The 13,453-nt window shown below is 43.2% G+C and overlaps 1 protein-coding gene across 1 annotated transcript in view; it reads right to left on the bottom strand.

Annotated features, from left to right (window-relative positions):
* WBP1L (WW domain binding protein 1 like) overlaps window positions 1-11,195 on the bottom strand; it is a 66,300-nt gene extending 55,105 nt beyond the window's left edge. Inside the window, exon 1 of the mRNA XM_049854835.1 lies at window positions 10,972-11,195. Within this exon, the coding sequence (XP_049710792.1) occupies window positions 10,972-11,061 (90 nt within the window). The 5' untranslated portion in view covers window positions 11,062-11,195. The remainder of the gene's footprint in view (window positions 1-10,971) is intronic.
* Between the last annotated feature and the right edge of the window lie 2,258 nt (window positions 11,196-13,453).

Genomic DNA, 13,453 nt, shown 5'->3' with positions numbered 1-13,453 from the left:
CCACATAAAAACTTGTATGCCAATGTTCACAGTGGTATTATTCATAATAGCTAAAGAAGTGGAACCAGGTCAAATATCCATCAACTGATGAACAGATAAAATGTGGTACATCCATACAATGGAATACTCAGCCATAAAAACAAATGAAGTACTAATACATGCTACACGGATGAACCCTGAAAACATTATACTGAGTGAAAGAAGCGAGTCACGTAGGACCACCTAGTGTATAACTCTGTTTATATGAAATGTCCAGAATAGGCAAATTCGTACAGACAGAAAGTAGATTAGCAGATGCCAGGGACTTGGGTGAAGGAAGAAATGCAGAGTGACGGCTAAAGGGTACAGGATTTCTTTTGGGGGTAATGAAAATGTTCTGGACTTAGGTAGATTTCTGATGGCTGTACAACCTCGTGAATACACTAAAAACCACTGAATTGTGCCCTTTAAAATGATTAATCTTATGGTATGTGAATTATACCTCAATAAAGCTGTTATTAAAAAAAAAAAAAAAACCTCAGAAATCATTCTCACCTCAGAACAGGAAGTGCCAAATGGAGCATGGGGGCAGGAGCCAAGCTCCAGGGAGCCCCCATACCTCAGTACGGTACATAGTGTGCTGAGAGCAGACAGATGTGACTGTGGTTAGCACTGTGGTCAGAATGGACGCCGAACACTCCCACACCTGAGACAATGGCGCACTTCCTTATCGGTGGTAATGCCACCACTCTTTGCCTCATGCAAGTGAGCACAAGATGGGCAAACAAGAGTAACAGTGCATATTCTAATACATCCGCTCTAAGAATAAACCATTTCATACTTTATTATTTGAAAACAATTGCTGGGAAAACACCTCTCATCTGATGGTCAAGGCGATGATACGGAATGTGATACATATGTCTTTTGGACTAGGAATTAATCAAAATATATTCTTCAGATCCTCCACTGGCAACAGATCGTGGGTCAGTCAGGAAACAGGGAAGCCGCTTCCCCAAAGCTCTGACAATAACGATAATGATGAAGGCTACCATTTACCACACATTTACTATGTGCCAGGCACCGTTCTAAGAGCTTATTAAGTATTAACTCAATTAACCCTTATAATAATCCTATAAACTAGGTGCTATATGGGACAGTTCTGCTCTATGCTATAGGGTCGCTGTAAGTCGGAGTTGACTTGATGGCAACGGGTTTGGTTTTGGTTATTCCTCAAGAAACTGAGTTAACTAACTAGGCCCAAGATTATATGGATAGTCAGAGTAAAACTAGGATTCGACTTAGGCAGTCTGGCTGCAGAGTCTGCACTCCTAACTGCTTGCTTTGCTACTTCCAAGTTCCCCTAATTCTGGAATGACCCCTGCAGAAGACTGGTTGGTCAGTCTCAGAATTAGACTTGTGTCCCATACAGTGATTAGTCGACAGCTCCAGGCCACCTGCCCAACACCTTCCAAGGACAACAAACTACTTCCCTTAGCACACGAGGAGGCATTTGTACCCTCCTCCAGCCACAGGCTCTCTGCCCTAGGTGAGCGCACCAGGTTTGCAGACAGTAGGGAGACTAGAAGCTAAGCAAACTGAGACTATAAGGTTTTCAAGGAAGTAAATCCAAACATTCCCCAGGTGTCCTTGTTCAAAGTGTCAGAAGGCACATCTTCAAGGATAAGCAGAAGGTGTAGGTGAAGAAAAGTTGCTTATGTGTGTGGGAGAAAGGAGCCCTTGCATACCCTACTGATGAAAACGGAAACGTTAAACCTGTATGCCCTAAAACCCCACAGTCTCCAATCACACACCTAGAAATCTAGCATAACTGCACAAAGAAGTACAATATTCACCTTAGCAGTGTGAAATGGCACAAACTTGGAAACAGTATTAGTCCATCTATGAAGAAGTGGTTAAATAAATTATGGTATAAAGCAATAGCACACAGGGAGGTATTTTAAGAAAATTAGAGATAGATACTCAAACATGGAAAGAAGTCCACAATGTATTGTTAAGGTTTAAAAAAAAAAAAGTGCACCAGACTAAGTCCAGCACAACTAGATGGTGCCCAGCTACCACCACCACCTGCTCTGACAGGAATCACAATAGAAGGTCCCAGACAGAGCTGGAGAAAAATGGTGAACAAAATTATAACTCACAAAACAAGGCCAGACTTACTGGTCTGACAAAGACTGGAGAAACCCCATGAGAATAGCTCCTGGACACCCTTTTAACTCAGTACTGAAGTCACTCCTGAGGTTCACCCTTCAGCCAAAGTTAGACAAGCCCATAAAACAAAACAAGACTACATGGGCACACCAACCCAGGGACAAGGACAAGAAGGCAGGAGAGGACAGGAAAGCTGGCAATGGGGAACCCAAGGTCAAGAAGGGGAGAGTGTTGACACATTACAACACATCAGTGTCACAAAACAATAGATGTATTAATTGTTTAATGAGAAACTAATTTGCTCTGTAAACCTTCATCTAAAGCAGAATTAAAAAAAAAAGGCTCACGTTGTAAAATATGACACAAATTATCCCATTTTTGTTTTAAAAACAAATGAAAGAAAATAACTCCAGCGCACTAATAATTTCCTGTGTGTATGTGTGTATAAAAAAAATAATAATAAACCACCAAAAATACACACCAAACCACAGAACTTTCATTTTTCGTTTTTAGATTTCTGTATTATTTACCACGGTTATGAGCATGTTATTTTTGTGTAATTAAAAAGAGATGTAAAAACGTAAAACATATCTTAAGGCTGAAAGAAAAGCAGCCCTCAGCTCTAAGGAGGAAATGGAGAGACAGCCATAGGGAACCTTGTGCCAGCTCGTACTGGTACAATCTTTCTGCTCTTCTCCTGGCAACTGTGGCAAAGGAATTTGCAGATTTAAAGATAACGGACCCACGTAAAAAGAAAGAAGTACCCAGGATGAATAGCTAATACCTTCCAAGCCTATATTCAAATTCCAAAGAGCTACAATACGTACTCCAGCATGCCAGTATAGAGAGCCAAATACTAACTCCCTCTCCCAAATGAAATATTTTTCTAAGAGAGAAAAATATTTACATTCAATCAATAGACTAAGCTGTTAAGCTGTTTTCTGGGGGGTTGTTTCTGTGTTTGGTTGGTTTTTAATACACTGGAGTGAAACTGCCAGGTGGAATTTTAGACGTGGAAGGTAAATTAGGAAATGGTGAACAAAAAAAGCAGCATGTAGAATTTTGAAAAACATGAATATTTTCTCCATGAACACATGCCTCTGATCTGGAAGAATGTGTAATAATAGTGTTACAACATAAGATTCGTCTTGCTTGATATTTAAAAACCAAAACAGACATGTTTTTATAATTCTTCACCCTAGGACCCACCCTTCTAAAGCCACAATATTACTGCAACTTCTTACATTTATTTTTACCTCTTCCAAAACAAGTAATTATTTACGATACCTGAAATCTTGAATCAAAACTTAGCCTTGGCACTGTGAGGATTACAATGATGGTACCAGGAACAGAAGATACACACAGTTCATCTGTTTTCCCACAGAAGACATTGTGGAAAGAAGAAAATCAAGAGTAAATAAATCAAAGCCATGGGAATGTAACTGAGTGAGCAGGAGTGTCCCAAAAGCCCAGTCCAGGCAAGGATGGTGATCTACACCTCTGAGAGGATGACCCACTTTATTTCCCACATTAGGAGAGCCCGGGATTGTATCAACAAGTCACAGAATTCAAGAGGATAAGATCTGTTTCCGCTTTCCTGACCTTCCACGTCCCAATGTTCTGGATTTATTTGTACTTGTTATGCTTTCTGTAACGTATGCAGTTTTTTGGCCAGACCTTGCTCTACCTAGTGGAATGGCAAAGGATGATCCAAAACGGAGTTGCCCACAAGTCAGACCTCAGCCTGATGTTGTATGTTTTCTAGTAAACATGTCACTGAGATCTAGCATCATTGTTCTCTGTCACTCAGTGGCTACACAGTTAAAGTGGAATCAGTGGCCCCAGTGGTTCCCACAACTGGGGTGATAGGGACAAAGAATGAACCCACGTCATTGTACCACCTGTATCCTGATGGTCCCTCAAGCGTTAATCCTAGCAAATTAAAGCAAGAAAGGAAGAGGCCCTCTCAGGGACATGAATGGTCAGGCATTCAATAGGCAACTGGAATTTTTAATCCAAAGCCATCCAAAGTATTCATAACATCCATAAGCAGTTGCCTGCTAGTGCCAAATATCCACTGATGAACTGCATTCTGGGGGTCTGAAAAAGAAGACGCTCTTCTAGACATAGTCACCCTGAGGTCCAGAACATTCCACCTGACTTGTGGTAGAACCTGAGAACACCTAACGGTTTCCACAGGCTAAGTGTGCATGAGAACAAACTAACATTTATGAAACAAAAATGACAGTGGAGCCAAGACTTGGAATAGGAATGGGAAAAAGTTCTAAGAACGTGACTCAGTTCAGATTGGTTATAGGACTACGGAGGACACTGAGATGAGAAAGTAACTAGGCATGAGGCTTTCACTGAGGGGAAAACAAATCACATTCTTAAAATGAAGCTACAAGGGCAGACCAAAGAAAGAGGAAAGAAAGTTCAAGACTGGGTGAATAAGGGAGGATCACCTGCTTACTGAACCACCAACTAAAAAATGTGTTTTCCAAATGTTTGATGTTGGTTGACGAAACACAGCTGACTGGTAACACATCTCAACAAATCTTAGCATCACCAAGATTCAGGGTATCAAGCTTTAAACTGTCCCACCTAAAACGTGTTGTCAGAGGTGATTCCATACACTTCAGAACTATGTTCTCTCTTCACAGGCAGGCTGACTTCAAACTCCACGCTAATGAGCAGGAGCTGGTAAGGGGATAGGTCCCTGCGTGACATAAAAGGTTTCCGTTAACTACCTAAAGGCTGGCAGTTGGAACCCACCCAGTGGCACCTAAGAAGAGAGACCTAGCAATCTGCTTCCGTAAAATTACGGCCAAGAAAACCCTGTGGAGCAGGTCTACTCTCTAACACATGGAGTCACCATGAGTCAGAAGCGACTAGATGGCAACAGGTTTGGATTTATGGTTTTTGGTAAGGGGACAGCAGGTACCACTAAACCAGGGCTTCTCAACCTCAGCACTACTAACATTTTGGGCTGGGCAATTCTGTGTTATGAGGGGTTGTCCTATGCATTGAAGGAAATTTACCAGCATCCCTGGACTCCCCTCACTGGATGCCTACAGCATCTCAAAAACATCTCCAGATACAGGCAAATGTCTGTCTTCTGGTGGGGCGGGGGGGGGAGCAAAAAATGTCCCTGGGTGAGAACCACTCCTCTAACCATACAGGTTCACCAGGAAAAGTTACCTACGTAGATAAAAGATCACAGGGACAAGCCTAATCTCAGATATAGAACAGAAATGAGGAAGTCACTTTCAAACTCCCCAGATCTCAGTTTCTAAGCTTTGTATATATTATGTCTTTTAACCTCATGATGACCCTATATGGTACTATTATTACCATTTTACAGATAGGGAAACCAAAGCACAAAGAGGTTAAATAACTTGCTGAAGGAGAGCAAGCAAAAGAGGAAGGTTTAGAATTTAGTTGTCTAACCCCAGAGCCCACGACCCTACCACTCAGCTAGACTGCAACCTACTCCTACAGCTAGAAAGCTATTAGATCTGCATTGTCCAATGTGTAGCCATTAGCCACATGTAGCCATTTGATTTAAATTAAAATTAAATATCATCCCACTTTGGAAAATAGTTTGATAGTTCCTTAAAAAGGTTAAACATAGAGTCACCATAATAATATAACCCAGGAATTCCACTGCTAGGTATATACCCAAGAGAAATGAAAACACATGGCCACACAAAAACTTGTACACCAATGTTAATAGCATTATTCATAATAGCCAAAAAGTGGAACTGGTGCAAATATCCATCAATTGATGAATAGATAAATAAAATGTGGCACATGCATACAAGGGAATATTGCTGTTGTTAGTTGCCATCAAGTATGAGCTGACTCATGGCAACCTCATGTATAAACACAATGAAAGGCTGCCAGTCCTGCACCATCTCCATGATCTTTGATATGTTTGAGCCCACTGTCCATGCTATTGTGTCAATCCATCTCACGAAGCATTTCCCTCATTTTTGTCAACCCTCTACCAAACATGACGTCCTTTTCTAGTGACTGGTCTTTCCTCTACACACCCACACCCAACGCTTCAGCCACAGACTATGGACCACCTCCAAACACATCCTCCGTTTTCACTCTCCACACAAGGATAAATTTTCCTCCTTCCTGGTCCACAGATATCCTACCCATCCTTAAACATCAAAGTTCAGTCTAAATGCCTGTTCCTCTACAAAGCTTTCCCTACATCCCCAGCCTGCCTCACCATGACAGAGTCAATGGTTCCTAATGCCCTTTATCTACACTTCCATTACAGTATTCATCCCCCTGAATTACATTTAATTTGGAAGTAGATTGCCAGGCCTTTCTTCCAAGGTACCTCTGGGTGGACTCAAACCTCCAAACTGTCAGTTTGCAGCTGAACGCATTAAGTTTGCACCACCCAGGGACTAATTACAAAACTGTACAAATGTGCCCTACAGGACTGCCAGTTACCTGAGGATAGGAATTCTGTTACGTATTCCAGGGTTCCCAGGGCCTAGCAATACCCTGCTACAAAGAGTGGACATTTCAGTAGAGGTTTGCTCAATTCTACTGGAAGGGACTGGCATAAACTGAAGGCACTGATTTTAGACAAATGCTCACTGACATGAAATAGACTAAGAAAATGAGGTAAAAGGGATTAAGATCCCAAAGTCTCACATACCACTATTCTACAAGAAGGAATGAGGGTGATTGCAAGGAAAATGTCATTCATAAGAAACAAGAATACCTCACCAACAATGACAAAATTAATTAAAAAAAAAAAAAAAAAAAGATACTCAACCATAAAATTGAACTGTTTCCAGACAGCATCTAAGCCAGGACAAAGCCTCACTTCCTTAAACCCTCTTCCAAAATCCCCTTACACACACTCAAATCCTATAAATCCCTTCTCTCATTCTCTTGCTGAGATGTCCCTCAGTTCCCAATGGTGTGTGAGTTCTCTCCCCCTGCAATAAGTAATAAACCCAGCCTGTTCAACTAAAAAAAAAAAGAAAAAAGATGGGAATAGAATAGGGCTTCTGGGATGAAAACCAGGGCAACAGGAGTGAGTAAAGGTGAGGGGCAGCAAAGCGTATACTACTGAGCGGTGTGGTAAAAAAAAAAACCAGCAGGAATTGGGGCCCCATCCATCTCAAAGTTTAAAGCTTGGCAGAAGAAAGGTAAGGACTGTGTCTCTACAGATTTGTGCCACTTTATGGAAAAAAGACATTTCTACTAAAACTTCAGTCCCTGGGTGGTGCAAACTGTTAATGCGTTTAGCTGCTAGCTGACAGGTTGGAGGTTTGAGTCCACCCAGAGGCACCTTGGAAGAAAAGCCCGGCAATCTACTTCCAAAGTATCAGCTGTTGAAAACCCTATGGAGCACGGTTCTGCTCCCACTCAATAGCAACTTTTTTTTTCTGGTTTACTAAGACTTTATTTTAAACAATATAGTCAGATTTTATGGTAAAATTTAAGCAACAATCCAAAGAAACTCGATGTACCTTGATCCTGACTTAAGTGCAAGAGACAAATGCTCAGGCCTTACTTTTTGGAGACTCAACTATTCTTTATCAGTTCAAGAAATCACATCTGTGAGTCACAGCAACCTACAGGAGAGTTAAGTCTAAGTTCTTGATCACAGAAGTGAGCTAGGCTGGTGAACTTCCCTGGGCCTGGATGACAAGAAATGGCTGCTTCAGTGCGGAACTGGTAACAGAGGAAACAAGCCACCTAAAGTCTTCTATTTCTGGTATTAAACATATTTGAAAACAAAGATTGTACTGGATAAGACCACTTCAGGCAAACAATGTGCTGAGGTACTCAAACCATTTGATACTGGAATGAGTACAGCAAGCTCTCCTCAATCCAGAGTCAGCTGGAAGCCACTTGTTGAAATAAGGGCAATGAGTACCTGAAGTATGTCCTATGCCGGAATGGTCACTGGATTTTTTTTTTTTTTTTTGCTTGCTGATTTCTACAAGCCAAAAAAAGAAATGCAAAATTGACTAAATTGTGGTAGATTTGGAGTTAATAATTATATAGTAACTTCCATTCCAAAGGTTAAAATTCAAAATGCAAATCTCACCATAGACATCTAGTACATCCTGAAGAAACAGATATGGGTGTGTGGCTGGGGGCGGAGGTAGATGGAGGGATCAAGGGAGGGGCGATGAGGATATGTGGGGGGCCAGAAGAGGGAGGCTACTCATTACAAAAACTGTCCCTTCTCTGCAGGAACTGTAACCACGTAATAGCTGTTGGTCGATGCTAGTATCCATCCAATTGGAACAAAGTACAAAAGCCACCCTGTCCCCAAAACAAGAATTGGAAGTGCCAGAGGAATGATAAGAAAGCAGCCTGTGACTGACAAAGCTGCAATTAGGACATGACGTTGAAGATCCCCTTCCACATCCTCTTACCACCTCCCAGGCGTACACAATCTGGTACCAAAAAAAAACCACGCCCTGTGTCGTCGAGTCGATTCCGACTCATAGCGACCCTATAGGACAGAGTAGGACTGCCCCAGAGTTTCCAAGGAGCACCTGGCAGATTCAAACTGCCGACCCTTTGGTTAGCAGGCGTAGCGCTTAACCACTATGCCACCAGGGTTTCCCATGATGTGGTAGGAACCTCCATTTTCCATCCTTCCTCCTGCTGAAGAAGTGAATCTGGTTCCCACCATCAACTCTGAGCCCCACCACAGCTCTCCCTTCAGGTGCTGCAGTCCACAGGCCAGGGCACCGGCCGAGCTGCCTTGGAAAGCCAAGCCATATTCCTAAACCAACCTTCTAGCAATATTATTTATTGATTATTGGGAACCAACATCTTTAAGAGATATTTACAGAAATACACATGCAAAGGAAGAGCAACAGCTCGAGTCTATTCAGAGGCACCTCTGAGGAAAGACCTGGTGACCTACTTCCAAAAAATCAGCTATTGCAAACTCTCTGGCGCAGTTCTGCTCTGACACACATAGGGCACCACGAGTCAAAAATGACTCAGTGGCAACTGGTTTGGCTTATTATTATCATTCTATATTTTGTTCTTAACTTTACCAGTCCTGAGGATTATAACTTTTTTAAAAGACCAAGAAAATTTATTTCTCCTTCCAGTTTATGATTTTAACTGAGAAAACAAAGAACCCCAACAAAGCGTAAAACCGAAGGATCACAGCCCCAGGAAAGGAATCCATGGGGCAAAAAATGAGTTCTCTTTCTTCCGCATGATATTTCTAATATACTTATAACCTGAGGAAAAAAACAGAGGATACTTCAACAGATAAACTGCAGTAAATACAAACAGTGGAATAGTATTCAGCCATAAATGAAGTACTGATACATGCGACAATGTGGATGAACTTCAAAAACATGCTACGTGAAAAGGCCCAAGACAAAGTCATGGACTATAGGGTTGTTTATATGAAATACCCACAATAGGTAAATCCACAGAGATAGAAAGCATACAGGTAGTTGCCAGGGGTTGTTGGGGTGGGTAGGTGGAAATGGAAAGTAATTGTTTAATGGGTGTGGGTGTTTTTTTTTTTGCGGGGGGGGGGAGGTAGGGAAAATGTCTGGAATTAGAGCTGGTGGTTGTACAACACTCTGAATGTAATAAAGGCCACTGAATTGTATACGTTACATGGTTAATATTATGTAGATTTCACTCATTAAAAAATAGAGAATACTAATGGGCAAAACAGGATGCATGCATATGTGAAATGGCAGCCCAAAAACTCCTAGGGAAAGGATAAGTATTTTTGCTGGCACTCTGCTCCTACTCTTGGTCACAACACTAAGTTCAAACACTAAACTGTATAGATTCTGCCATTATGCTGTCTCTGTACGTGTACGTGCCTTTCTGAAAAAGGAGTGAAGGGAACAGAAGGTGAAGAAAATAGAATGGTAAAGCCTTGCCAAGTGCAAGGGAAGGAGGGGTAATTCCCCCTACTGCACCCCACCCAACTTGGCACCAGGAGTAACACTCCCATTAGGGTTTCGAAATGCCAGCCAGAACTGGAGTCAGCACAAGCAAGCTCTTCTGCCTGGGTAAAAAGCAAGCCACCCAGCAAGAAAAGCTGGGGTGCTCCACTTGCTACCCATATTGGCATCAGCACCACCCTTTGCTCAAAAGCTCTGAGCTGGCCCAGATCAGCATCAGTGACTTGCTCTCCCAGGGAGGCCAGCCTAAGAGCAAGAGCTTGTTATAACTCTTCTGTGCCCTTCCTTCTGAGGGGTCCCAGTCTACTTCATCCCACCTGCCTTCCAAGAGTCCTGCATCCAACCACCACTAAAGGCGCCATCCCTTACCCATTAAAAATTGCAGCTAAGATGCCCTCAGAACTTGTCCCTGCCCAGCTTGAAATAAATATCCTCAGCCGCCCTCCCCCACAGTCCAGCTCAATTCCCGTTATACACCCCTACACGCAGACATACACACGGCATCGCTGCCTCAGAGACATGCCCCACAGGGGGACACGAATGCGCCCCACATGACCCAGCCTGGCACCACTATCCAGTCACAGCCCCCAATCCACATGGCCTAACTGCCGTCGCAAAGACCCCTCATTCGCTTGGCACTATGCCTCTGAAATTCCCTAACATCAAAACAGTCACAGATGTCCGTAAACTAAACAACGACGCCCCCTTAGATCCCATCAACGCCGGGCACGGGCGCCCTTCTCCGGACCACCTCTACTCCTGACGGCAACATTCCTTCAGACCCCTCAAGCAAGGCAGCGACGCCGTCTCCGATCCTCTCCAGCCAGGCCTCGACGACCCTCGGGCACCCAGCCTGGTCCGGACGCCCCCTCCCCCTTACCTGCGGGGGCTCAGCCCTGGCTGACAGGGGGCTGGGCAGCGCCTGGAGGAGCAGGAGCGCCATGCCACACATGAGCCTTCTCCTCTCCATCCCCCTCCTGCTCCTGCTCCTCCGCCGCGGCGCCGCCACCACCCTCCGCCTCCTCCCTTTCTTCCTTTCCCTCTTCTTCCTTTTTCCCTTCTTTTCCTGTTCCACTCTCGCCTCCCGCTTCCGGCTCTGCTCCACCCCGCCTCAGCCAAAACACCCTCCCAGACACTGGGGAGGCTCTCCAGTTCCAGCGCCTCATTGGCCTCTGCTCTTCGTTCATTGATCAAAACAGCTGTCGATCAAACCAAAGCCCACCTATGAGGACGGAAGACCAGAAAGATCCAACCAATGAAAAGTAGGAGGAAGTCAGGCCATCTTGAATCCTGCAAGACCGTGTAAAATCCGTGGGGCCCGTAGAGAGTGGCGGAAGTAACTCCTTTCAGGAGGCGGGGCCACCCAGAATGTGTATCGAAAAAGCCTAATTCCAATGTCGCCATCTTGAGTGTGGCGGAAGTACTAGGTTTCCACAGTCCAGCAGAGAGGTGGTATAGTAATTCTAAAGGGTGTTGAAAAGTAAGTTATTTCTAGAAAGTAACCGAGCGCACCTAGAGAAGAAAACACCTGCAATCTAAAATCTTATGTTTTATGTCTTTAAGCTTAGCCCTAGTATTGGGTCCCTCTCCTTGTCCGAAACTGCCGGAGCAGCAATTTAGGTCAATTTGAATTCTCTGAGTGATTTAGGAGATAATATTGGAGCCACTATTCCCTTTCCTAGAATATGACCCAGCTGGAGCTGGACTCCCAAGGACACATCAACTGGACCCTAAGGTATAAAGACAATAGCTAGGACAATCTTGAAAGACATCTTTTAGGGAAACTTTAACATAAACAACTCATAAAACATAGCACAGGTGACCCACATACTTTCCACTCTCCTTTTTTTTTTTTTTTTTAGCCTTTAGTCAATAGTATGGGTTAGTCAGTAGTAAGATTTGTTGTACCAGTGAAGGCCCTCCTGACTGTCCTGACTGTCCTTACCGAAACCTGTACCAATGATTGTTAAGAAAGACAATTTAAAATGTAGGATCACAGTTTCTAGCCAATCTGTGAAAAGGTGAGGCTTTCAATGCTTTTGCCCATTTGGAATGCTGATATATACTGATGACTCTAACATTCCTTAGACTCAGACAGGCTTGGCTCTGGCAGCATGCTTGTCCATTTTCCCACTTTTGCTTATTCTGTAATATTCCTTGGACTTGGGCAGAAGTGGCTGTCGTACCATGCTCGTCTGCTTTCCCAATTGTGTCTGTCCTGTAATTTCTTTGGATTCGGGCAGACATTAGTTCTGGCAGCATGTTTGTCCACTTCCCACTTTTGCCTCTTTGAATATATGCCAAATAAAACTTCCTTTTTGCTTTACTAAACTTTGTGGTGTTTTTACCCTAACACATGAGATAGTTCCTTTACCTGAGGCACAGTGCTGTGTCACACCATGTTTCAGGGACAAAATTCTATTGACTATATCTCAAAACCAGTAACCCAGTTTCTATCAAGTTGATGCCAACTAACGGTGACATATCAGAGTAGAACTGTGCTCCATAGGGTTTTCCATGACTGATTTTTCAGAGGCATATTGCCGGACCTTTCTTCTGAGCGCCTCTGAGTGGTTAGCAGCTGAGCATAAAGTTAAGTTTGCGGAGACTCCTCTACCTCAGAAATAGCCCTGAAATCCATCCCTCATTGTTTCAATCCATGTTCTCATCTTCCGGTTAGATACAAATGGCCTTTCTGCTGCCTTCTCAATAGGCAATTACTCCCTCTCAAATTCCTTCTACACACCACAGCAACAGTGCTGTACCACATAAAACCAAACATTATCATGTCACATCTTCCCCTCTGACAGGATATATAGTCCAAACTTCTCAATATGGTCCTCCCTGTAACCTGGTCCTTGCCTACTTCTCTTTACCTCACCTTCCGCCACTACATTTCCTCACATATTCCACTCACTCTGAACACTTAAAAAATTCCTAATATGCTATGCTATATAGCACCCTTAACTGGATTTACACATACAGTTTCCCATTTACAAGCTCCTTTAGCCTCCACCTTGTTTCTTCTTCCGGGTTCACATAACATTTACCACAAAGTGCATTTAATCTGTAATATCTGCCTGCTTGCCCCTCCCACTAAATTTGCAGCTCTTTCTATGACACACCAAGTCTTACTCATTTTTTTCTTTTTCTTTAAATCCCTACAATATCCAGCCGCTATGAGTCAAAATGGACTCGACAGCAAATAAAAACAACATACATATCCAGTACAGGGCCTAATCATGAGCTCAATCAATGTTTGTAAAATAAATATTCAAAGGCAGACAACACAGGTGTTTGTAGCAGCTAATTTCCTCTCAAGAGGAAACGTTTTACAGCCTGGCCTATCCCACGGATAGCTG

The sequence above is a fragment of the Elephas maximus genome, chromosome 16 (assembly GCF_024166365.1).
Source record: "Elephas maximus indicus isolate mEleMax1 chromosome 16, mEleMax1 primary haplotype, whole genome shotgun sequence".
Classification (NCBI taxonomy): Eukaryota; Metazoa; Chordata; class Mammalia; order Proboscidea; family Elephantidae; genus Elephas; species Elephas maximus.
Note: the sequence above shows the minus strand (reverse complement) of the source record. Positions and strands in the feature narration are given on the sequence as shown.